The 22,872-nt window shown below is 46.0% G+C and overlaps 1 protein-coding gene and 1 long non-coding RNA gene across 3 annotated transcripts in view; one reads left to right on the top strand and one right to left on the bottom strand.

Moving 5' to 3' along the window:
• The window catches only part of CCDC50 (coiled-coil domain containing 50), a 42,358-nt gene extending 25,779 nt beyond the window's left edge, over positions 1-16,579 (top strand). Inside the window, exons 6-12 of one of the 2 annotated variants that reach the window (XM_083847779.1) lie at positions 2,561-3,265; positions 5,912-6,018; positions 6,608-6,652; positions 7,186-7,290; positions 8,213-8,292; positions 9,369-9,466; positions 10,455-16,579. In XM_083847779.1, coding sequence (XP_083703905.1) covers positions 2,561-3,265; positions 5,912-6,018; positions 6,608-6,652; positions 7,186-7,290; positions 8,213-8,292; positions 9,369-9,466; positions 10,455-10,474 — 1,160 coding nt within the window. In that variant the 3' untranslated portion in view covers positions 10,475-16,579. The remainder of the gene's footprint in view (positions 1-2,560; positions 3,266-5,911; positions 6,019-6,607; positions 6,653-7,185; positions 7,291-8,212; positions 8,293-9,368; positions 9,467-10,454) is intronic. The other variant, XM_083847780.1, reaches the window with a different exon arrangement.
• Positions 16,580-18,631: 2,052 nt separating this feature from the next.
• Positions 18,632-20,617, bottom strand: LOC310903837. The gene is made up of 3 exons (XR_014587853.1): positions 19,086-20,617; positions 18,913-18,953; positions 18,632-18,807 (listed from the first exon to the last, which is right to left on the bottom strand). It is a non-coding gene; the product is annotated as an uncharacterized lncRNA (long non-coding RNA).
• Positions 20,618-22,872: the final 2,255 nt, after the last annotated feature.

Here is a 22,872-nt window from a genome sequence, read left to right as displayed (position 1 = left end):
ACACATGCTTTAATTTTTCAGAATTAAATGGGTTACGTCTCTGAAAAAATGCAGTATAGGTAAAAGTGTTGCCAGGCAGAGATGGTATGACAGGATGGATTTTTTTTATAACAGAAAGCAGCTGACAGAAGTCTATGATTCTCTGAACTTTTTCTGTTATGGATTTGAAAAGCAGGATATCTTGTGGGTCTAACTTTTCTTCGTGCTGTAATCTGTAGTTTTGGAGGTGAGGTGGAAGGCACTTTTTGCATGACCATTTATAGTAGTGCTGTTCTTGATCCTTGTTCCTAAAAAAAAAAAAAATAATAAAAAAAAAATAAAATAGAATGGAAGAACTGAAGTGGATTTTGATGTCTGGACCATCTAGTACATTGATCTGAAACCTCATAAATACTGGGGCACCATTTGATTAGACTTCAGCATTCTTTTATGTTGTCCTTGTTACTTGTGATCTTATACTCAAAAGAAAAGCTTTTGCTTTGTTTGGGTTTTAGTCTGTCTTGACTGAATAAAAATTTATCCACATCCAGGAGGAGTGTGGATTAGAGTTATTACTTGAGAGCAAACCGAGCTTTTTAAAGAGTGGAAAAATAAACGTGAAAGAAAGCTGAGTTCCTCCCAGACGTGTCTGTGCCATGAAAAACATTTCTGTATTCGCTTAGTCACTTGCTGCTTGAGAGAGTAACACCAGGACCTAAGGAGTGTTTACTTGGGCTCTGCAAAAGGTGCTGCAGGAACCAGTGCCTGCTGAGGAGTTAATTGCCCTGAGATACCCCAAAAACAGATGTCCTGCTTGGGCTGTCTAGCATGATTGTGTTTCCTGCATCGATCTTTTCCCAATGCAGCCATGCTTTGCTCTTTCATGATCTCCTCTCCATGCTGACGTGTATATTGAGCTTTTTGTAAATGACAAAATTGAGCTAATTTTTAGACCCTTGCTAATATTATTTAAAAAAATAAATAATTAATCCTGACTCTTGCTTTTGGGTTCTGGTGTATGTTGTTCAGTAAGTCTCTGAAATTGTTTTATTGGATATAACAATTCCGTAAATCATGCTCACAATCTAAAACTGAACAGAAAAACCTGCCAGTTAACAGGAACTGCTGTGGTTACTCTTACAGTTCTTGGATTCTTAAAAATATATCTATTCCGGATAAGTCACACAAACAAAACCCATTTGTTTTCAAGATAGGTTTTCAGTAGGCTCTATTTTTGCTGGCTCAGAAAAGCTTTTTTTTTTTTTTTTTTGAACAGTATGACTTGAAGGGAACATTCAGTTTTTGGGTGGCATTTTTTTTTGTTTTCTTACTTCTGAAACTTGGATGATTGTAGGGAAGGCAGAGCTATTTATGAAAACAGAATGCAGCTCAGGTGCAGTGAAATATAGTAAATATTTTAAGATGCTATAAAAACTCTTAGCAATGGAGAAGGGAAGTCTTATCCTGATTTTTGTATGATTCTGTTTGTAATCAGCCTCTGCTTCAAGGAAATTTCTTCTGCACTTTGAAAAGCTGCTGTAGAGATAACAGTTCACTCAGTGCAATAATTTTTCTTATCAAATAAGTTGATTGAGATTAAATTAATTAGCAGGTTGTATACAGGAAGCCTTCTGCATCCTCATAGTTGTGGAGGTTTTGTTACTGAAACTAAAGCAAAGCAAATTTCCACATGTTTTCTGAAAAGCACAGAGGAAACAACCCTACTAAGCCGCTGAGTAAGCGGCTTTTCCAGCAACACTGCTGAGGTCAGGAGCTTGACTTTTGTGAAATCTTATCCTGCCCTTAAGTTTCTGTAGCCCTTTCTGCAGACAGTCTAAACTTCTGTTGAAGCAGTAAGTGCAGGCCCCGAAACTCCTGAGTCTTCAAGAGATGTGGTGGAAAGTGTATGGATACTGCAGCTATCCATCATGTCTTTTTTAAAATAATAATAAAAAAAATGCTGTCCCACCCCTCTCTCTTCTTACTCACAAAAAGTGGGTCTTTCCCCCTGTTCAGTTAAGGCTGTTATTTCTGGGGAATTACCCTGTGGTGAAGCCAGGGCAAGGCGTGGGTGCTCATAAACCAGGCTCCAACACGGCCCTCTGCTCGGGGCCTCCTGGCCTTGCCTCTGTTTTGTGCTTTCCCTCGTAAGCCCTTTTCTCATCAGGAGTCCAATATCCTGCAGCAGTGACAGATTGCCAGGAGGCGAGTTGCTCTGCTCTCTGTTTTTCCATCCCTAATGGCATCAGTAAAAGTCCTTAATCTTCACAGTGGCTTGCCCTTGCCTTAGGAGGTGCTTGGACAGACTTTGGGGCTGTAGCCGTGCTTTCTGCTTCAACCCCTTTGCCTCCTGTGCTGCCCTGGTGCCGGCCAGGCTGCCGCTTCTCTCTGTCTCCTGTTGCATCCTACAAGTGTTATATCCCTGTTATTTTCTTTGTAGCCCCACTGTGCTTTACCTGCATTTCCACCTTTCCCTTGCCTCAGGCTTCTTTCGTCTGCGTGCTGTAATTCTGGCCTCGTTGAGCAGCCGCTAACCCCCGTGTCACTAACCACCTCCTTGTTTGTCCCCCCTGTTGCTCAGAGCACCTCCGGGGTGATCCTGGGGAGCAGGTTTCTGAGTCTCCCAGGGCACGTGGTGATGATAGGCACGCGCACCGGCGGAGAGAGCGCCAAAAAGCACACTCACCTCTGTCTGACGGCGCCTCCAAACACAGGCGTGTCCCTTCGGAGGATCATCACAGATCTCCTCAACCAAGCGAGGCCACTGATGGCCATCGACAGAGGCAGAAATCAGCCAGCCAAGGTGGGTCTGGGAGACCTCCCAGCCTCGACCTGGAAAGAGAGGCTGATTGTGGTGCCCATAAGCACAGCAGCAGCTGGGAGCTGCAGGAGAGGAGGGCAGCCGGCAGGGAGAAGGCTCAGAGACCTCTCAGCCTTGACCTGGAGTCAGAGCATGGACTCGCAGACCAGGCACGATGCAGCAGAAAGCCAGCAAGGCAAGACAGAGAAAAGCGTCTTCCTCTTCTTGACGTGGAGCTGGAGGCTGAGCAGGAGACCTGGCGTCGGGGCGGCAGCCAGCTGGCACGCCCTGAAAACCGTAAATCCCGCCTTTGGGGCCGCTCTTCGCACAGGACAGAGCACGACGGGAAGCTCCGTGACTCCGAATTCCAAGAAGATCATAGGAGGGGTGAGGAGAGAGACTGCAAAAGCGCAGGACACAGGAAACCTTCCCCCTCCCCACACTCTGTGAGCCGGGGAGAGGTTGGAGACTCCCAGAGAGACTCAGGTAACCAGGTGATGGGGAAGGTGTACGTACGTGTGGGGACGCACCTTTGCTTGCCCCGTCCTGCTGTCTGAAATCGGTGGTGCTTCTTCTGAAGACTTTTAACCTCCAATATCAGTCTGCAATGTGTACATGGTGAATCCTGCTTGGGTTTCTCCCTTGTTTAATGAGATTCTTCTCATCCGCTAAGACTCTCACTGTTTATTTCCTGACGTGTCCCCTGGCATCAAAGAGAAGGAGTAAGAAGGTATTGTTGGAAACGGTGCCCTCGGTATCCTGTGTAAAAATTCCCTTATATTTTCACTGATATAATTTGTGCTGTGGTTTTTCTCTCGCAGAAATGGGATTTGATTTGGGATGCAAGGCTGTAAATGAGGAAAGTTTGCTTAATACTAACAAGCCAGCAACGTCCATCCAATTCCTATTGAAAAAAAATGTTGAAAATGTAAACGATTTTAGACAAAGCTCACAAGTGTCCAATTGTGATATATTTTAAGGTGTTCTTGACAAATTCCCTAGAAATGAACTTTTCTAGGAAACATGTACTTGTGTAGTTTTTGTTCAATAATACTTGAGGGCTGCTGGCTTTTGAAATCCAGATACATCTTTCTGATTTTAAAACCTGCATGGGAGTGAGCCTGTCTCATGGGATGACCTGTCTGTTAGATCCAAGTCTCTGAACTCCCGCTTTCACTGTGCCTGCCACAGGGTGGGAAACTCCTGCTTTAGGGCATCCAGCTGGTCCTTATGTGGATAAGGTGAGGAAGACGATGCATGTCTGTGTTCAGAGATGCCAGGAGAATTGTTCTTTGTCGTCTTCATGCAAAAGTTTTCTTTGGGGAAGTGGAGGGTGTTAATCGGGCCTTCATATAGTCAGTAAGTTGTGATGTGCCCTGATACAGCATGGGACGGAGTGACTCAGTCTCTGATCACCCTCACGTGGAGTCAGGACAGCCAAAAGCTCACATCCTCTTCCTGGGGGAATCGGGGCGGGCTTTGTGCTCCCCTGAGTGCGGGCAGAAGTGATGTGCGAGTAATGTTTGCTGTTGCTTTCTGAACAAACGAAGACTGGTAGCAGTCTGTGTATAAAGCAAGCTCAGTCATGGCTGTTCAGTGAACAATTCCTGGAAATGCAGTTTTGCTCTTCATGGGGGCAACGGTGTATGAAAGTCTGTCAGTGAAGCTGTTCCAGTGGGGTAGAACTGTGCTTACAGTGGCCTTGGAAGCAGTCTGAATAATATAACCCTGACCAAGCTGATGCTTTTCAGTGGAATTTCTGTGCTGGCTTGAGATTGCAGCTTTTCACAGCTTGGATCAATCAAACTGTTCTGGCAAGGCCAGGCTGTACACTTAATTGTAACTGTCAGAAGTGCCAAAAGTTTTGTTGTTTTTTTTTTTTTATGCTAAGGTCATGTGTAAGAGGGGTGTTACTTGCTTAAAGTCATTGGATCTGTTGACTTAAATTTAATCAAAGCAAAAAAGCAAAAATACCCCATATACCACATTTAATACCTGAAGAGCCAGTGTGTTCCTATTCCACGTTTTGATTTGGGGTTAATGCGTGAGGTCTCTGGCCTGCAGTTTGAAGCATTTGGGATATCTGATGGAGTACGATCGTAGTTTGATAGATGCACAGAAGGTAACCTATTGACCTCTAAAAACTCTTTTTTTCCTTGGTCTTATCTGATCAGAAGTAAACTGATATGTGGCCCACTGAGCTGTAATGTATTTATAATCAGTGTGCAAACAAAGTGCAGGAAGCATGAAGGTTTTGAGTGAAGCTTATTTTCTGAGTTTGGGATGGGAGAGACACAGACAGACAGCTGGAGTGTTTGTGTACCTCAGACATAAAGCAGAGAGCTCGTTTAGATATCTGAGATTGCTGAACAATACAGTTCAGGCTGCAGATGGAAGGAGAAAGCATTCATTGTATGGAAATGAGATCACACATTTTATAACGGGGATACAGGGGGACTCCTTTGGCCTATTGCAAATAGACCACGGAGAGACTCTCAAAATGCAACATTTAAATCACTTGTAGGTGGTTTACCTTTAAATAAACACTTCAGAAAAAAATCAAAACAAAAAAACCCTCTGTACTCAAAGCAAGAACTGAACCTTGTGTGAACTCCAAAACTGTTTACGTGTCTGTTTTCTCACTACGAATTGTAAAATTCGTGGGTCAGGCCAAAGCATGAAATTGTCAGAAACATTGTGCATCTGTCCCAGACATCTCCTGCAGCCCACGCTGCTCCAGAGGTGTGTTTAAGGACTCTGCTGTGCTTGTAGCACATTAGGCTGCTCTCCCCTGTCTGAATCAATGGTGTGTGAAAAATCTACGATTTGATTCCTTTGCTAGTATCGCTGTGTCACTGAAAGCTGAAGCAAGAGGCATGGCTCTTCTAGCGAACAGTTGCATTTGCCTTGTAAGACATGGTGTAACTATATGTATAGAAAAAACTTATTCTAAGGTGTGTGCTGCACCTTAGCGAAAAGTACTCTCAAAATGTCTGCCTGGCAAGTACGCCCTAGTGGTCTGTGGTCCCCTCGAGTGGGGGCTCTGCAGGAGGCTGAGGAGATGGTGGGGATTTCCTTTCTGAAGCATTTGGGAAATGGGTGAGCTGATTGTTCTCTCTCCCAATTCTGTAGGAACTAAGTTGAGGGGGATGAGGCAAGCCACTTATGATAAACCCCTAAGGGAACAGGAATTGTCTGATGCAGAGATTGCTCGGAAACTGCAAGAGGAAGAGCTCCTGGTGAGTAGAGGGGATGCATTAGTCATCTTGAAAAAATTAAGGTACTCAGTAGTGACAACTTGAATTTGCAAACCGCTAAAATGTATCTGTGACTTTTAAGACCAAGGGCCTTGTTGCTGTGCATTGTGATGCTCTGTCTCCTGTAACTGCACATGCAGTAAAGGCTGGTGTTGAGCCAGCAGAGCCTTTTTTTCCTAAATTACATACCCGAAAACTAAATGGCAGAAGCAGGGTGATGTTAAATGAATACTTGCAGGCAGGTGAAGATGGCCTTTGGGCAGTATGGTTGGTGAGCTGAGAAGTGAAACAGGCCAGAGCCTGTCTTGGGCTGGGGGTGGGAGAAAGGGCAGTGGAGTGGGCAATGTATTGTGGTGTGGCTTCCCAGATAGGTGGGGACAAAACTCAGCTGAAATGCCACTTTGTTACTGGGTTATGATTATTAGGTAAATATTGAGTTAATTTAATATATTTGGAGAGGATGGTAGTGTATTTGTGTGGATGCTTGCCTTGCCCAGTCGGTTGATGCCTCTTAATAATTTTAGAGGTTTTACTGTTTTGTCTCTTTTTTTTTTTTCTTTTTTCTTTTCAGGCCGACCAGGCAGATCAGAAGGCAGCTCAAGTGGCTCAGGACGAGGTGAGTAGGAAGCTAAATGTTTGTAGTATTTTATTTATGGAAACTAAGCCCTACTTGTCTTCTCTGACCCTCTAGTTGCTCATTTTTCCCCTTGTAGGGGAATTTCAGGCCTCAAGTGGGGTGTTTCTGGCTGGTTTTCATGTTTATGTTCAGGTTAGTTTAACGGGGTGCTATGTTGCGTGTTGCAGCCTTGACAGAGGAATTCCTCTTCATGGCTGTAGAAGAGCATCTCTTGTAACTGAACCCTGTAGGAGACTATCAGAGATGCTGCAAGATGAACCCAATACTGAAGGAAAAGAAACACAGGGCTGAAAGGCTCTGCAAACAAACCAGGCAAATGGGGGTCCTCTGGGCATGCAGCATGTAGTCAGTCTTGCTTCTGCTCTGTCATTTGGTCACTGATCACAGTCTCAGGTAGAATCCTGGCTTTGCACCCATCTGACTTAGCAGCTGTCCATAGGAGAGATTTTAAACAGCTCAAACCGAGAAGAGCAGTACAACCTCTGACATGCTGTCTGTATTTTCCCTTTCAGGAAATTGCCCGTCTCTTGATGGCTGAGGAAAAAAAGGCTTTCAAGAAAGGGAAGGAGAGAGAAAAGTCTTCCTTTGAAAGGAGGAGGCATGATCAAGACTGGAAGGTATGTCAAGCTTCAGGAGGTCTCCCAGATGAAATCCTGTAACATTGTTTCAGAGGGAGGCCAGGGTGTGTGATGAGACCAAGAGGAATGGTACAGACCCTTGCATGCAAAGGGTCTTGCTGCCTGTTACTCAGCTGCTTCCTAAGCTTTTGGAGCCCTGTCCTTGGTTAGATACTCTTTAGACTCAGTCTCAAGTAAGATATGCCTTAGATTGTGGCCTTGGAGGCTGGTGGTGGATGTCACAGCACCTCGTGGCCTCCCTGAAGCACTGTCAGCCCTCCTGCTGCAGGACTTTTTCTCTGCCGAAGTCCTTGCTGTAACAGTAAAAGCAGTAGTTGGTTCTGTTTGTTCACCACAGGTACAGGGACAGCACAGCTGAGCCAATTTTATTATGAAGTAATGAGTATATCAAGCCTAGGTTAGGTTTTAGTGTAATACTGCAGAATCTTGGCTAGCTGTTGTGGAAGGTGATAAGGAACAGATTTCATAATCTGCCTTCCTAATGTGCTAAAGGAGCTGTTCTGTTAATCTTGGGGCCAGCTGGAGGTAGCTGATGTTTTCAGACTCCTTACCATGTTTGAGCAGTTGCAGCAGCACAGCTTTGTGCAGCTGGTCCCTCATGCTCAGCCATGTTGCGTGCAGTCATTAACATGGACTGTATGCACTTGGCCTCAGCTTTGGGATGGGTCCCCCAGCACTGAACCTGAATTTAGAGCAAAGCTTAAGTTTGGCTCAGCAAGGCTGAGTTTCAGTTATCGTCAGTTAGTCCTGATCCAGCCATTTGCACGTGTCTGGCTGTGGTTAGTGTGCAAAAGCTGAGCACAAAAGGGCTGTGTGGAGCTGAGGCAGTCTCAACACGATGGCTGGTGTCTCGCAAGGCATGCAGACAGCCAGTTGAACTGCTTTTTATTCTTCTCGTCAGCATGATGCAAGTGAGTCGCCGCGCTCAAGGTCAAAAGAAGGGCCTGAAACCCAGCGACACAAAGGTGACAAGTCTTTAAGGTGAGCTGAACGCGTGGCTAGTAAAACTGGGGAGATGCACTCAGGAAGCTGCACGCAAGCTGAGTCCTGGGGAGCAGTCGTGGGGCGACCAGCCTGACCCACGAGGGGGTTGGTAGAGAGCAGAGGTTTTAGCATTGAAAGGAGACGTCTGGCACAGAGCTCACGAGGTGCTCGGTGGCATGCGTCACTCGCTGTGCTTGTGGCTTCTGGCCATATTGGTCTTCCTGCCTGGCGCTGACAGGGATGGATGAGCCTGTGCAGTGACATTTGTAAAATGGCAGAGAAGCACCAAGAGGGTTAAAAAAAACTTCTGGGGATGTGAAACCAAATGTCATCTCTGGGCGGGAAGGAATAATCGTGCTGCATTTGCACAGCTGTTCCCTTGTGTCCTTGCTCCCCATTTATGCCCTGTACACTGCTGCTGCTGTGTGTGGACACCCCACTGCAGCGTGCATGTTGTGCTTTGGGGTGCCTCATCCCAGAAGTGATGGGAACGTGCTGTAATGCAGTGCATCTTCTGAATCACTTTGTACCCTGGCCTAATGCTCCTGGTGTGGGACAGAATCCTGTAAGTGACGCTGGTGGTTTTGATTTCCAATCCTGATATGAGCTTAGAAGCTTTTGTCTAATTTGCAAACAAAACAATGAAGGTGTGCAGGTGAAGACAGATCTCTTTAAAATGTTCTAGGGTGAAAGCAAGGCAAGCATTAAACACTTTGAAACGTTTCTCTTTCCTTTTGAGTGAGGTTTGCATCAAATTTCATAATGGAAGTTCTTTGTTTCCTGAAAAATTGAAACCATTATTAAATGAAAGCAGACCATGGGAAGTAGTGAATGCTAGGTATTTCTCACCATATGAACAGTATCAGGCTGTGCTCAGAGGAGCTGGTCTGCAAGTGGAAATCCCTAACCAGTTTGCTTTAAACTGGCAGGGACACACCAGGCAGCTGAGGTGATCCTTTTGCCATACTCTCGTGCCTTTTAATTTTGTTACTGTCCCATCCTGTTGTCCCCACTGTGCCCACCTGCAACATTCTTAACATTTTTTTTCCTTTCTGCCACCGTGTGTTTGTCAGGTCACAGCCTCTCCTCAATGACTTTGAACATGCTCGGTATTACACAAGCCAGCCCAGCCCCTCACGTCAGTTTTCCAAACCTGAGCACTCTCCTAAAGGTAGGAACAAGTCCATAGCTGGCCTAACATGTGGGTTGTTGTGGGTTGTTTTCCTTGTGTAGCCAGCCTGAAGGAAAGGGTGTTTGAAAGAGGAATGCTAATAATGGAGGAATGCATGTTACTGCCCCAACAGGCAGGTGATGCTACTCAGTGAGTTCTACTTGCTGAGCACATTGCTGGCTGAGAGGGAAAACCTGAACTGGTTTGCCTTGAGTTTGTCAAACTGCTCTCTGCTTGTCCTGTGTGATCTCTTAATGATGAATGACTGTGAATCCAGACAGCAAGTGAAGGAGAAATAACATGAAGACAATGATGTGATGAGTTTTAGGTGACTCACTAATATCAAATGATCCAATATGTGACAAAAAAGTCTCAGAGTATCTCCTGTCTGGTATGCGCATGGGATGATTGTACAGAAGCTTGTTCTGAGAACAGGCTTGTTTTATTCCTGTAGCATCTCAGCACTGCTTTGTTGGCTTGTTTCCTGAAATAATTTGGCACCAGAGCAGTGTGGGATCACCCTCCCCCCAGTTCTTGAAATCTGTGTGCCACTTGTCTGAGTTATCTTTAGAGGCTCTGGGGAAGAAAGGTGCAGCCAGAGGTAGACTCAGTCAGATTTCTTCCAACTCCACTGATTGTAACTTAAATGTGGACAGTTTTCATGCCAAAATTTAAAGTTTTGGAAGCTTTTGTGTTCTGTAGTCATCAAAAGAGCTGGAAAGTTGATAGCAGTTTATATAGCCTGTAAGCCCGGTGTTTATTCCGTTTTCCTTAGCAAGGCTGTGAAATGTGACTGCGGTGCCGTTCACAGCCTGCGAGAAAGGGGTGTCTTGTGGATCTATCCTTCCCTTTGCTGGAGTAGTGTACAGTTCCCCCTTTGACACACAGAGATCCAAGAGGGCAGTACAAGTAAGATGACTGCAGGTAGAACTTTCTTTACCAGGACCTATCCTTACAAACTGTTTCTCCTTTCTGTTTTGCTTTCCAGGTTCCCGTAGGAAGCAGTAAACTGTGCTAGCCTTCGCTTTGGTACTGACTCTTCTGTAGCAAACATTACTGGAATTGCCAGGCAACTTTCTCAATTCCTTACCCTATGGGGGGTCCACCTTCCACTCCCAGGATCTCCTTTTTAAGTGTCATCGTATTAATAAGGAACACTTGTTCGTTTCAATTTCCTACTCATATGTGATCACTTAAGCAGTGCAGTACAATCTAGCCGCCACTGAGCTGTGTGAAGCAACTAGCTGATTTAACAGCTCCCTCTTATATTCCTTTGAGGCTTTCATTTATTTTTAAACTTTGGCTGGAGTTTTGACAAATAGGACGAATAGAAATGCACATACAAAAGGGAGAAAAATCCAACATATGAGCTGGGTTATGGCAACGCAGCAGAACATCTCAAGTCCAAGTTCTTTCCATATTAGGATGACTGAGCAAAGAGTTGTTAAAGGGAATGTGTGTTTCTTCTGCTGCTGGATAAGAGAGCTGAGCCAATCTGACAGTCATGGTAGCTTGCAGGAAGGAGAGAGTGTCCTCACAGTGTATGCCATCCAAAGCTAGAATCTGGGACTGGTGAGGAAGAAATTGCCTCTAGAACAAAACTTCTTAAGTGCTGTGTTTCTTTCTAGGGTTTCCAGCAATTTGGTTAGGGTGCGTAACCACGCATTTAGCTCCAGGATATAGGGTAGGACAGTTAAGAGGAAGAACTATTTCAACTGAAATTAGATCTTATGTGCATGACTTTTAAGGCATGCCAGGGAGTTGATGAAGCTGGGAGTTGTGGATTGGGAATAATCACGCAAACATATTTCAATGCCTGAGGGCATCTCTGTGGTCACCTGCTTTGAGCTTCCAGGTGGTACAAGCTAAGGAATTTCACTGAAGCCAAGTAGGAGCTACTGTAACTCCTAGCTCAGCTGCTGATGCACTTGAGCACAGTAACTTATGTCAGAACACAAGTGTGTCCTGTAAACATAGGATTGAGGGAGGGCCGTATGGACATAGAGCACTGAATCCAAAAGCTATGGTTAAAAGCAACTTTGAGGTAGACACAGAGTGCCAAGTAGTCTGCAAAATGTCTCTGCTAACTGCTTCCTCTCTGCGCTGCTCCGTCCAGCACCCCAGGCAGGCTCCAGTCAGGTTAGAACTATTGCTCTCCAGGGTACAGCAGTGTATTCAAGTTTAAGTTCTCTGTATAGATCTGCCCATGCACTGTTTTTTCTTTATTTTTCCCCTTTTGATGGCTTGTTTTCCCTCCACTCTTTGAAAATCATTCTGCTCTTGCAGTAACAAGTAGCCTTTTTCCCTTTGCCTTCTGTCATTCCAATTCTTTTGTCTTGCTAACCTTTTTTCCTTTTTTTTTTTTTGCCATGTTTTTTTCAAGTGCATTTTTAAACTGCAAAGCTGAGTAGCTGGACACTGGCTTGGAGTCTGCCCAGCCAGTACAGGTTAGTTATTCACCTGGCAGTCTCACTCATGGCAGCAGAGCCTCCTGCAGTGCTCTTGGTGCCCCTGCAGCCCTGCTCCCTTACAGCCCGGCACAGAGCCTGTCCTGCCATGCTCTGCTGCTGGCAGCTGCCAGTCCTGCTGCTGGCTTTGCTGAGGAGGGCAGGCAGAGCTGTGATTGTGCTCGCCCTCACCACCGATCTGTGCAGCTGCCTGGGAAAGGAGCCTGACAGCTCTGTGGAGCTTTGTGGAGAGTGAATGCTGGCGTGGAGCACCGATAGGAAGTCGGAAGAGATCATGGCTCTCTGCTCTTGCACTAATGCACAATTCAAGCCCAAAGGCAGCTGAAAGGCTTTAACCTTGGCTCTTGTCCTTGGTCAGGAGAGCTACAGAGACAAATCACTAGGAAGACGAGGCAACTCATTTTTCACATAAGTTGCAAGGAGAACATTTAATACCACAGCACGAGCCCATGCCTTGCCTTGCTCAACAACTCATCTCTTACCCCCCTGGGATGTTGGCACCAGCTCACTCCCTGTGAAGTACCAGACAGCCCCGGTAGGCCTCTGCTCCAGGCATGCACCAGCCAAAAACGTTGCAACATAGACTGGATCAGCAGCAACCTGTTAGCTGTGTACCCTTGCTTCCAGCCCATAGGCTTGCTTACCTGCATGAGTCTTTAAGTGAGTCACAAGCTCTTGCTTGTTTGCTCTTTCTTCTCAGGAAATTTTCCAGCCAGAGGCTAGATTTTACTGTCCTTGCCTTGTGCCCTCTTTTTCTTCCATCTTTGTCCATTCAGAAGTGTTAATGTTGTTTTTAAATGATCAGGAAAAAACAACAACATAGACCGTATTTTTTTTTGTTAGATAACTTGGGTTAATGTGGCAACCTCATTTGAATTGATTTTACTTTATAAAAGTTTATTTTTGTATTTCATGTAACACTCAAAATTTCTACTGTTGAGAATGCCTTTTTTTTTTGTGTGTGGGATTTTTTCCCCCTCCTTGCCATTAGAGTGTGCATATTTTTGTGAATTGGATGCCTGGTGGGGTTTTACATACTAATACTTTTACAAATACCCCAGCTTGTATCATCAGGGGCACTTAGGAAAATAGGATGGGGAAAAATCCTACCAAATAAGAAAGCAGTTGTGCTTTGTACTCACTGTCCATGGGAAACTGGTGACCCTCTGCACAAGGCAAGGGGAAACTACCAACTAAGAACTCAGCCCTCCCTGGGCTTCTGTAGCTGACTTGCACTGCAGTTGGCTGATGTAACTTCTGTCTTCTTCTATTCAGGAAAGTCATGAAGGCCCTGAGCCTGCTGACACAGGAAGAACCTATTAAATCAGGAGAGATGCTTAGGAGTATCCAGGTTGTTGACTTCGGTGGGAGTGGGTGGAAATGTCATGAGAGAAAATCATGGTTGATTTTGTTTGGAAGCTGGGTAAAGTCCAAAGAATGCCCCAGTGCCTGCTCTGTGAAGCTGCAGGATCTCCTTAATGGCCTCCTCGGGCCAGCCGAGGTGTCCAGCTGTGGCACCAAGAAGAGGGAGCTCAAGGGAAGGACCCAGGAGCGTCTGCTACTTGGGTGCTTTCAGGGACTGCTGAATGCTCTGGGGCTGCTTTGCTCTGTCTTCCCTTAGTACTTAACTTTCTAGTCTTATTCCTTGCCTTTATTCATTTGCTGTCCCTTGTGTTTCTTCTCCTGTTTGATTTTTTTATAGCCCTTGTAAATAGGAGGGCCTCGAGGATTTGCTAGAAGGGAGCTGGCACCTCTGTCTACAGGGAGAAATGCTAAGAATGGTAGCTGAGAAAAGCATTTAATAACTGGGGGATAAACAGAGCGATTGCTCATCTGACATGCCTTGTGGGCCTTGTGCAGACACGGGGTTCCTGAGGCAGAAGTTGCAACTGGACTTTACATGTTTAGTAGCCACTCCCGTGGCCCCACTGAAGTCAACAAGAGTTGAGACCAGGGATGAAAAAGGAGCCAATTCTTCTTAGAGCTCAGCAGCCACAGCTCTGCTGAGAGTCAGGGAGATGCAAAACCAGCATCACTGAAGCCGTTCTTTTACAAAGGAACAGCCAGAGCAAAATCTCCCATCCATGGCAGAGAAATGTTCAACTTTTGTGTGTGTGTGTCTTCAATTACCGAGTTTCAGTAGCTCTGCCTGTGGTTTTGCTCTGGATGTAATAAGCATGTCAGAGCTCTTGCAGGAACCCCTGCCCAGGTCACTCAGCTCTTGCATCCCTTTCTTGCCATGTGCATTAACAAAGCAACAAGCACCGCGTGGAAAGTCCATCAGCGTGAAATCCTGGCACTTCCTAATCTCCATAGCAGGCACATCTCACCAGCAAGAGCTCTCGCTGCCACCTCGCCTCCGTCCAAAGCACAATGGTCCGCAGAAGAGAGGTGAGGCGAACCCGAGTGATCGTGCCTTACATGCAGGGATACTCGACGTCTTCGACAGTCTGATCTGAGTCACCTTGCTACGAAATACTGTCTTAAAACTTGGACTGTACAGCTTCCTGCAGTGAGAAGCGGTTGTCGTCACGGGAATAGATGAAACAGGTTAATCTTTTTTTAAAGAACTTCATGGTTTTGAACTTAATGGGGGTGGGAAAATATCAGCTGTTAGGGGACAGATTAAGTCTCATCATTGAATTTCCTCCTTGTGGGGAGAAAGGGTAGAAGTTGCAAATGCTGCAGTCTGCTTCACTCTGTAAAAGGGATCTTGTATGTACAGTATTTTTATATCTCTGCACTCCCACCTGTCAGGATATGAATCAAGTTTAATAACAATCATAAGAAAAAAAGATTTTTTTTACAGTGCTAGACCTTTGAGTTTTTTATTTTGTGCCAAACTACAGCCACTGTTACATTAGAGGGTATTCGTTCAGTTTATTGATCAATGTGTATATTATATATTTTTTATTATCAAGGTTTTTATTTTAATTCATATTAACCTGTATGCAAACTAACTGTGGATTGCTAATTTATATATAAGGGGAGCACTTTGGAGACAGTGTGAGGATTCCCCTACTTAGTTTACACTCCTGTAATATAGTGCAGCCAGTCCATAAAACTCATATTCTCTGCAAGAAGTAATTCTCCTGGGCATCTGCCAGCCGGATCAGACTGCTCCTGCTATTCCTCATGGCAGCACTGATGCTGCAAGGCTGTGTTCAGGTGCAGTAGGAAACAAAGCACAGCTCAGAGCAGGGACTGACAGGCGACCAAGTTCTCTGCTGTTCTGTTTGTGGCGGTGATGCCCAGGGAGGCAGCTGCTGCAGCAGGAGTTCCCGTTTGGGGAAGACTTTGAGGTTGCCCTATATCCGTCCCCAGCAGAGGGACTGTTCTGGTTCTGCCCCACTCTCTCCCTCTGCTCAGTGCTTAGTTTTGCGGTTGCTTTGGGAGGTGAGTGTGGGATACAGCACTGAGGCACAGCAGTGCCCCTCACATAACATACACCACAGGCTGCTTGTCTCTTCTTGTGAAGGACGGGCATAAACCTACAGAGACTCCAGTTATCTGTACTCTTAAATGTGCCATAACACACTTCTGGCCATGCAGGGCTGTCGTGGAGGGTTGAGCTGTGCTGCACACATGCCACTTGGACTGCCATGCCTCAGACAGGCTGCACTACACAGGTCTTGTGTTGAGAAGCTGCACTGCCCTCGGCCTCTGGGCTGGAAATATCCTCGGCTGCTGCCTCCTCTTGGGTAGCACAGGGCCAGGCTTAAGCTGTGCAGTTGATGCTCTTCACAGGAGAGTCCTGGAGAGGACAACGGCACACACAAACAAGTATTTCCTATTTCACAGCAAACAAGTTTCACTGTATCAGTGTTCACTCTAAGTAGACTCCACAGTGTGTCTCCAGCTGCATCTGCGTACTGCAATATTGCTAACTGCCTCAGAGAAAGACTGCGGTTGTCTAGTTTAGCTCTTCAGGGTAAGCTTTCAGCCTGTTGAATCTAAATGTTAGCCATACGATGAGATGGATTAGTCGATCGGTTTAAATTCCTCAGAGCTGCAAGTGTATCCTGTGTTGCAACAGCTGATTCTTAAATATATAAATCATGCACTGACAATAATCTGTCTATGCAAGCCTATTCTTTCTTATTTTTGACTGTTCACTCTAATTTAACCAGGTTTGGCATAGAACTTCTGAATGACATTTAACCAAAGTATCATGTCCGTGTGTGTATAGCATGTTTTGCTTCATACTCCTGAATTCATTGAATGTAAAGGGAACGTTGCCTTGCCCCATTTTGTTCAATAAACCATTGTATTTTGTTATTGACTGCATCCTTCTGTCCCTCCGTGTGCTTTTCTGGGAACACTGAATTGGGTTTTTTTTCTCTGCTGTGAGTTGGAGACTTGTTCAGTGTGTCCTTCTGTTGGATGTGCCCTCCCGCGGGTTATGCAAGAGAAGGGGAAGGCAGTGCTTCATTCCACCCTTAACTCCTGGAGCTTAGCTGGTTCTACCAATAATTATGTTCTTCCAATTTAATAGATGTAGCAAAACAACGATTTGTATTTAATTTGATTATTTTGTGGCCAGAGAGATGGAAAAAGGCTGTGTAATGTCTTGGAAAGGATCTGGACTGTTTCATTTCCTGAGACTGTGATACTGAATAATAAAGCTGTGTAATTATTTGCAAAAGTAAGATATTTTTTTTTCCCTTTCTGTTAACATGGCTTTTAGTTTGCAAAATACCTTCTTGAAACTTCCCATTAACAGCTTAGACCTGCAGTGGTGTGATGGAAGGCAATAAGAAAACGTGGCAAATGCCCTATGAGTGGCTAATGTCTTCAAAGGCAGCAGGTGAGGATACAACCACACAACTCGAACACGAGCTGATGAAGCCACTTCCAAGTCATGAATTCAGTTTGCAGCAGAACACTGAAAGAACAGGGCAGGCTGCTAAACATTAACTGCAAATCTTGAGCCCAAACTCAAAAACCTTTCTTAAATGTTTGTTTATTCACTTGTTCCCCTCTGCTTGCGAGGAATAGCTGCTGCACGGGGGAGCAGAGCACCCTTTCACAGTGCGGGGTGCACCAGGCTGTCCCTCCAAGGGCTTGGGCTCAGGTCTGTGCAGGGATGAGTGCTCTGACTCCAGCTGAGTTCATTTTGATATTTTAGGGCCTGTATCAGAGCACTGCCTGACTGCTTTGAATTGCTTTTACATCCTCTTTACCTCCCACCGCCTCCATCTCAGAGTCCCTTAGGTATTGCTAGTGAGCAGAGGCAGAGACCAACAAAACAGATAATTAAAAATACTGGGACATGGCTAGCGGAGGAAGAGCCTGTAAATACAGGGCACTCAGAAGTGCCAAGAGCTCTGCCAACTTACAATTTATTTTAGCCTCCTGTCTGAAATTACTGGGTTGGTCTGTTTCCTTTGAAAGGCTCCTTTCATGCCAGCCTTGGCACTTGTTTAAGCGTTAGGCTGCACTGGGCTGTGGTGGGAAGGGGGCCAGCTGGAGCCCCGAGCAGCATCTCTCACCTGCTGCGTGAATGCCTGCATGGAGGATTGTATGTGGGAGCCACAAAAGGAACATTGAAGAGTGCCTGGGGACTTTTAAAAGATTTTTGGCTGTACCAGAGGAATTGCTGATCTCTGGGTTTCCAAGTCACACTCAGCTCAAACTGTACGGATGTGGCTGGTGATCCATCATGCTGCTGGCGATGGATCCAAGTTTCCCAGGTATTTTCCACCTGTGAGAAAGGTAAGCCAGCAGAGACTGCTTGAAGTCAGCATTGCTGGGTACCCAGCAGCCCAGTTGCCAATCTGGCTGCTCCATCCTGCTCTGCAAGGTAGGATGTGCAGATTGCAGCTGCCCTCTCCCACCTGTGCACACTCCCTGATGCTCTTCTTCCACGCCACACTGGCTGTGCCAAATGCCCCTGGTTCATTTTGCTGATGGCAGGCAGCTGCTCTAGCACTGACACCTCAATTTTCACATAGTCTCCTTTCCCCTGATGCTGCTCTTGCCTTATTAAACACTCCCCTGGGCTGCCCTTTCCCCAAAACTGTCTTCCTAGCTCAACTCTAGTGACTCACTTATGGCCTTTCAAGACCCTGCTCCAAGCAAACACAAACAGCCCCTAGCTGGTGCTGGGGCTCCAGCACCACCACGTGATTCCTATTTACATCTTACTAGCATAATGCCACATCACAGGATATTTTTTTCCCTGCCTGTTTTAGATTTGGATGCTGCCCCATCTTTATTAAAACACGGTTGACATATCCACTGTCTAATTACGAGGGAGAGGAGCATGTGCCTGCCTCACTAGTAGGGTTTCTGACCCGTGCAGCAGGTGAACTGGTGCAGAAGCACACCAGCACCTGGCCTGAGCACAAACCCAAAGTGCACTCCGTATTGCAAGGCCGTACATGTGCTTGTCACCACAGAGTGCTCCAGGAATGTAATTTGTAATTGCCTCCAGCAGGAGAAGTCCAGGTCCTCCTGGTGCTTGCTCCTCTGGGATCCTAACCCAGCTCTCCTGATGGCAGGAGTTAATTCAGCAAGTTAATGCCAAATTGATTCTCTGTAGGCTAAGGGGACTGAAACAGCTGACTGAGGCTGATACCTCCGAGCCCTCCTGTTCTCAGTCCTCTGCACTTCCAGCTGGGAAGAGAGCAGCACCCTCACAGGTCCTGAGCAACAGGAACAGCCCCATCAGAAGCAGGTAGGTCCAGCGGGGGGGGGGGGCTTTTCTTCTCCATGGCCCTTCTCTGTGGTCCTCAGGCAGGTTGGATAGAAGTTGTCTGCTGGAAATCAGGACATGCTGCTTGGTGAGACCCCCAGGACCACTCACTGCAACTCGGAAGTTGCTTGCTGCTCAGCTGGAAGCACTTTGTGTTCCCTAAATATTCTTCCAATCTGCTGAAGAGCAAGTGTGCAGATAGAGCAAATCCCCAGATTCCCAGAAACAAGGGAAGATTTCACCATCTGGGCTACCAAACCCTGTGACCCAGTCCAGCCTACCTTAATTTTGAACAGAAAATATTCAAAATGAGCTGGTAACCCTAAAAATAATAATAATAATAAAATAATTTTAAAAAAATCACCAAGAGGGGATTGGGAGTTCTTGCAGGAATAAAACAACAGGTCATTTAAATACAAATTATCACCACTGTAATTGTTACTGGGATACTCACGAAGGCAGTATGAACCTGGGCAAGGAGGGGAGCACCACGCAGCACGCAGTGTGAAGATCAAAGCTAGCTCTGATCGCCCTGTGACCTGAACGTGTGCAAAATGCAGCTCTGGGCAGCTTTGGGATCAGTCCCCAGAGCAGTTCAGCTGCATGAGCGTGGCTCGGGGCTGGAGCACGCAACCCGGCCTGTCTGCAAGGCAAATATATTCAGATAATGGGTCGAACTAAACTGCTGTTACTTTTGGATAAAACTCCATCACAGGTAACACTTTGAAAATGGGCCCCTAGCTCCCATGGAGGTGTTTTGATGCCTTTAAGCCCCCAGTTACTGGTATATTATCAGTTTTCTTCATCCGTTCCTTGCATGGCTGAACTCAGCTTCGGTGTCAGCCATGGCATGCAATCCAGTCCGTTCTGGTGAGAAACCTTTCCCCCAGAATATCCCATAGAAGAAGCATGAGAACTACGTGTCAGTTCTGCCTACCCCTTCTCCAAGCCCAGCTCTTCCCTAGGAAACTGAAAGCAGATCAAAAATAAAAGCATGAAAACAAACTCGGAGTAATAAGAAAAATAAAAGACAGCAATCTTGTAGGGGGAAAAAAAAAAAAGGAAAAGAAAAAAGGGGAAAAGAAAAAAGAAAAAAAGTAAGGTGGCAAAAAAATACTTTCTTTTTCTTTCCAGCGTTTTTTTTTTTTTTTAATCTTTTTTCCACCTGCGGGTGGGAGCAGCACGCCTGATGCCGGGGCTCTCTCTAGCGGCCGGAGCTGAGCAGAGCAGCAGCGCCCCGCACCCCTGGGCTCTGGGCTCCCTGCCGGCAGATGGGGGCCTGCAGGGCCTGATCCGGCCTGGGAGCCGTGCTGGGAGCCGTGCTGCTGCCTTGCTCCTTCCAGCCGGAACCTGGGAGCCCTCTGCTTCTGGTGGCGCTTGGCAGGGAGGTCGGTAATGGCCTGGTGGCACCTAGGCTGCTGGTGGCCTGCAGGGCGAGGTTTGGGCCGTTTTGCTATTGGCAGTGCTGCACTACAGAAGTGTACAGCTTGTGTTAATTACAGAAATCACGGGCCAAAAACATATTTGTAAATACAAGTCGCTTGTTTGGCAAAGACAAGCACTCAAATTAGGAAGCGGCAGAACTCGGATCACCCAGGTGATGTTAATTTAGCTCCTTCGCTGCTTGGGCAAGATCAGGGTCAGGGTTTTCCCCTGGGCCTGTGCCTCGCCCCGGGGTGAGTTGGCTGGGTGACGAGCCGCGACTGCTGCACCTGAACAACTTAAACATTTAAAAAAAAATAAAGGCAATAAATAAATAAATAAATAACGTCCCAAAGAATGGGGAGCCCTGTTTCCTGACAAGCAGCAAAAGCACCTACCCCCAACTCCAGCCTCTTACAAGCTCCTGGCACCCTCCAGCATCTGGCTCCTTCCTCTTACAGCCATTTTCACCCAGCCCACTGCCCTAGGACAGGCCCTTTCACACTGGGAAGGATGAAGGATGCTTTCTCCCAGCCCTTGGAGGGATTTGAAGTTCTTTCTGCTTGTGCTGTGAGTATTTTGGTCCCCAACCCCTCCCAGAGGATTAGGAATGCTCTTACACGCTAAAGTGCATTTCGGAGCTTCCCTCCTCACCTAGGTGCTTGCATTAGCTGTTGGTGTGAATCGCTTAAGCCTGCGGTTCAAAAAGGAGCAAATGGGTTTCTCTGGTTTGCAGTGCTTTGTTGTGCTTTAGGGATCCTTTTCTTACCATGGTGTGAGCAAGATCCCAGAGAAACCTGTGGCTGCCGATGGCAAAGACGCCTGTGTGATACTTAAAGGTTGTTTCCAAAAACTCCATTTTAGCGATGCAACTTCTCGCTGTGCAGCACTCGGGGAGCTGCGCTGGGCACCACGCATTGACCAGTCTGCCTGAAAACGCGGCCTTGCTGCCCTCTCTCCCGGGGATCAGCCAGAGGCGGCTCCTGCAGCGCCGTGAGCTCCGTGTGAGCTCTGGGCTGTTACAGAGCAGTGCCCAGGCCCCGCAGCCGTTTGGTTTTGTACGCTGCCAGGGGCTATTTTAAAGCTCCCATTGATCTACCTGTATCCTGTGGAAGAGAGATGGTCTCTAGCAAAATCCCCACTTAGTGCTGTAAAAGGAGGGCAAAAGGCATTTAAGGAAACCTCCCTGTTGCTAAATCATTCCCAGTTTTTCTGTATGTGAAGGCAGAAAAAGCATCACTGCTGTGAAGGATATGAGTAACTTCCATTGCAGGGGTTACCTGAAAATCCCTCTGTTGGGGCTCTACCAGCTTGAAGTAGGAAAAACTATTCTTGCCCCAAATTGTTTGAGGTGCCTGCGCAAGAGGAAAGCAGTCCAGCTACAGAAATACCAGCTTTCTGCTGTTTCTGCTGCTTTAAGTTTGTTTTGGTCCAAAAACACAGCTGTATTTTTTTCCCTGAATCCCATGGTCTTAAGCACATAACTGTTCTTGTATCTTGCCCTTCTTCCTTTTTGCAGTATTTACCCTTTACAGCTTAATTGGGTTCTGTATTACTGAAGGCTGCTTGCTGCTTAAAGGACATTAGAGAGTTGCATTGAAATATTTATGTCCAGTGCATTACTTCATTAAGGAAATGATCTAAAATGAATGAAGATTGAATTATGCCCAAAATGCCCTATAAAACTGGATGCCGACTGATTACTTAATGGTTCTCCTGATACATGATGCATTAGAGGTCTATGTTGCCTTTAATTTTTCATGGGCTGAACTGTCTTACAGCAACCCTAGCCTGTTGGTTAATGGCATTTCCTTGTAACAAAAAGCTTTGTTCTTTTTTTCCTTGACATAAGTGGTGTTTTCATGATATATGAATTGAGGTGCCAAAATATGTTTTGTGCTTGAGAATGTAACTGAGGTTTCTAAAGGGATCACTCCCATTTTGGAGCTAGGAAGAACAGTTCAGGAGACACGTCTGTAGCTCGGGAGAGCCCTTCAGATGCGTTTTCCATGTAGCCAGGTACATGTAAGCGGTCTCTCCAGCTTACCAGTGTGTGGCAAAAGGATGATTCTGTGATTAAGAATGAAAGACCTTAATTTGGTGCTAAGCACCCAACAGAATGTTTGGGCAGCAAAGAGCTTTATCCAAACCTTTCAGGTTTGGGGGCTTTTAGCAAGCTCGCCTTCACTTGGTCTTCAAGGCTGAAGAATGAATTCTTCCAGCCGTGAGCAGCTAGTGCAAATATTAATACACGTATTACAGGATGCAAAGAAACAGCACTGCGATAGGTATTTTAGACACGACTGTCCTTTGTGCATTCCTTTCTCTTCTGGAGTCTTCCTTCTATTTTTTACATTCCTAATGAAAATCATTATAGACTTGTATTGTGGAGAAACTCCAGCCCATGGACACTGGAAAAGGCTCAGAGTGAACCTGGGAACAGCAGAGCCTGCAATAGTGTACCCAAACCTGGCATGTCTGCTCTGCAGCAGCATTCCCACTTCTCCTGGCCTGCAAAACCTATATGGACGCAGCTTGTTTTCCAAGACCTGTGCAGTGCCTCTTTTGATGCCTAGGAGGAACCCGGACACCTACATACAGTGCTGTCCTGGCTTTCTGCAGGAGTTTTTGAAACTTCATTAGTACAAAGGAAAATGTCCTTGGTTTAACAGAAACATCTTATCTTAACAGAAATGTCAGCCCTATTTCCTTTCTGGCCTGTCCCTTAATCTTGGTCTCATGCACTAGGAAAATCCAATCCTTGCAAAGTCAATTTTATTAATTGATGTTTATTGGATTATCTTTAAAATCAAATGAGC

Source organism: Anser anser, assembly GCF_964211835.1.
Source record: "Anser anser genome assembly, chromosome: 9".
NCBI classification, from domain to species: Eukaryota; Metazoa; Chordata; class Aves; order Anseriformes; family Anatidae; genus Anser; species Anser anser.
This window is presented reverse-complemented; position numbering and strand designations above follow the sequence as displayed.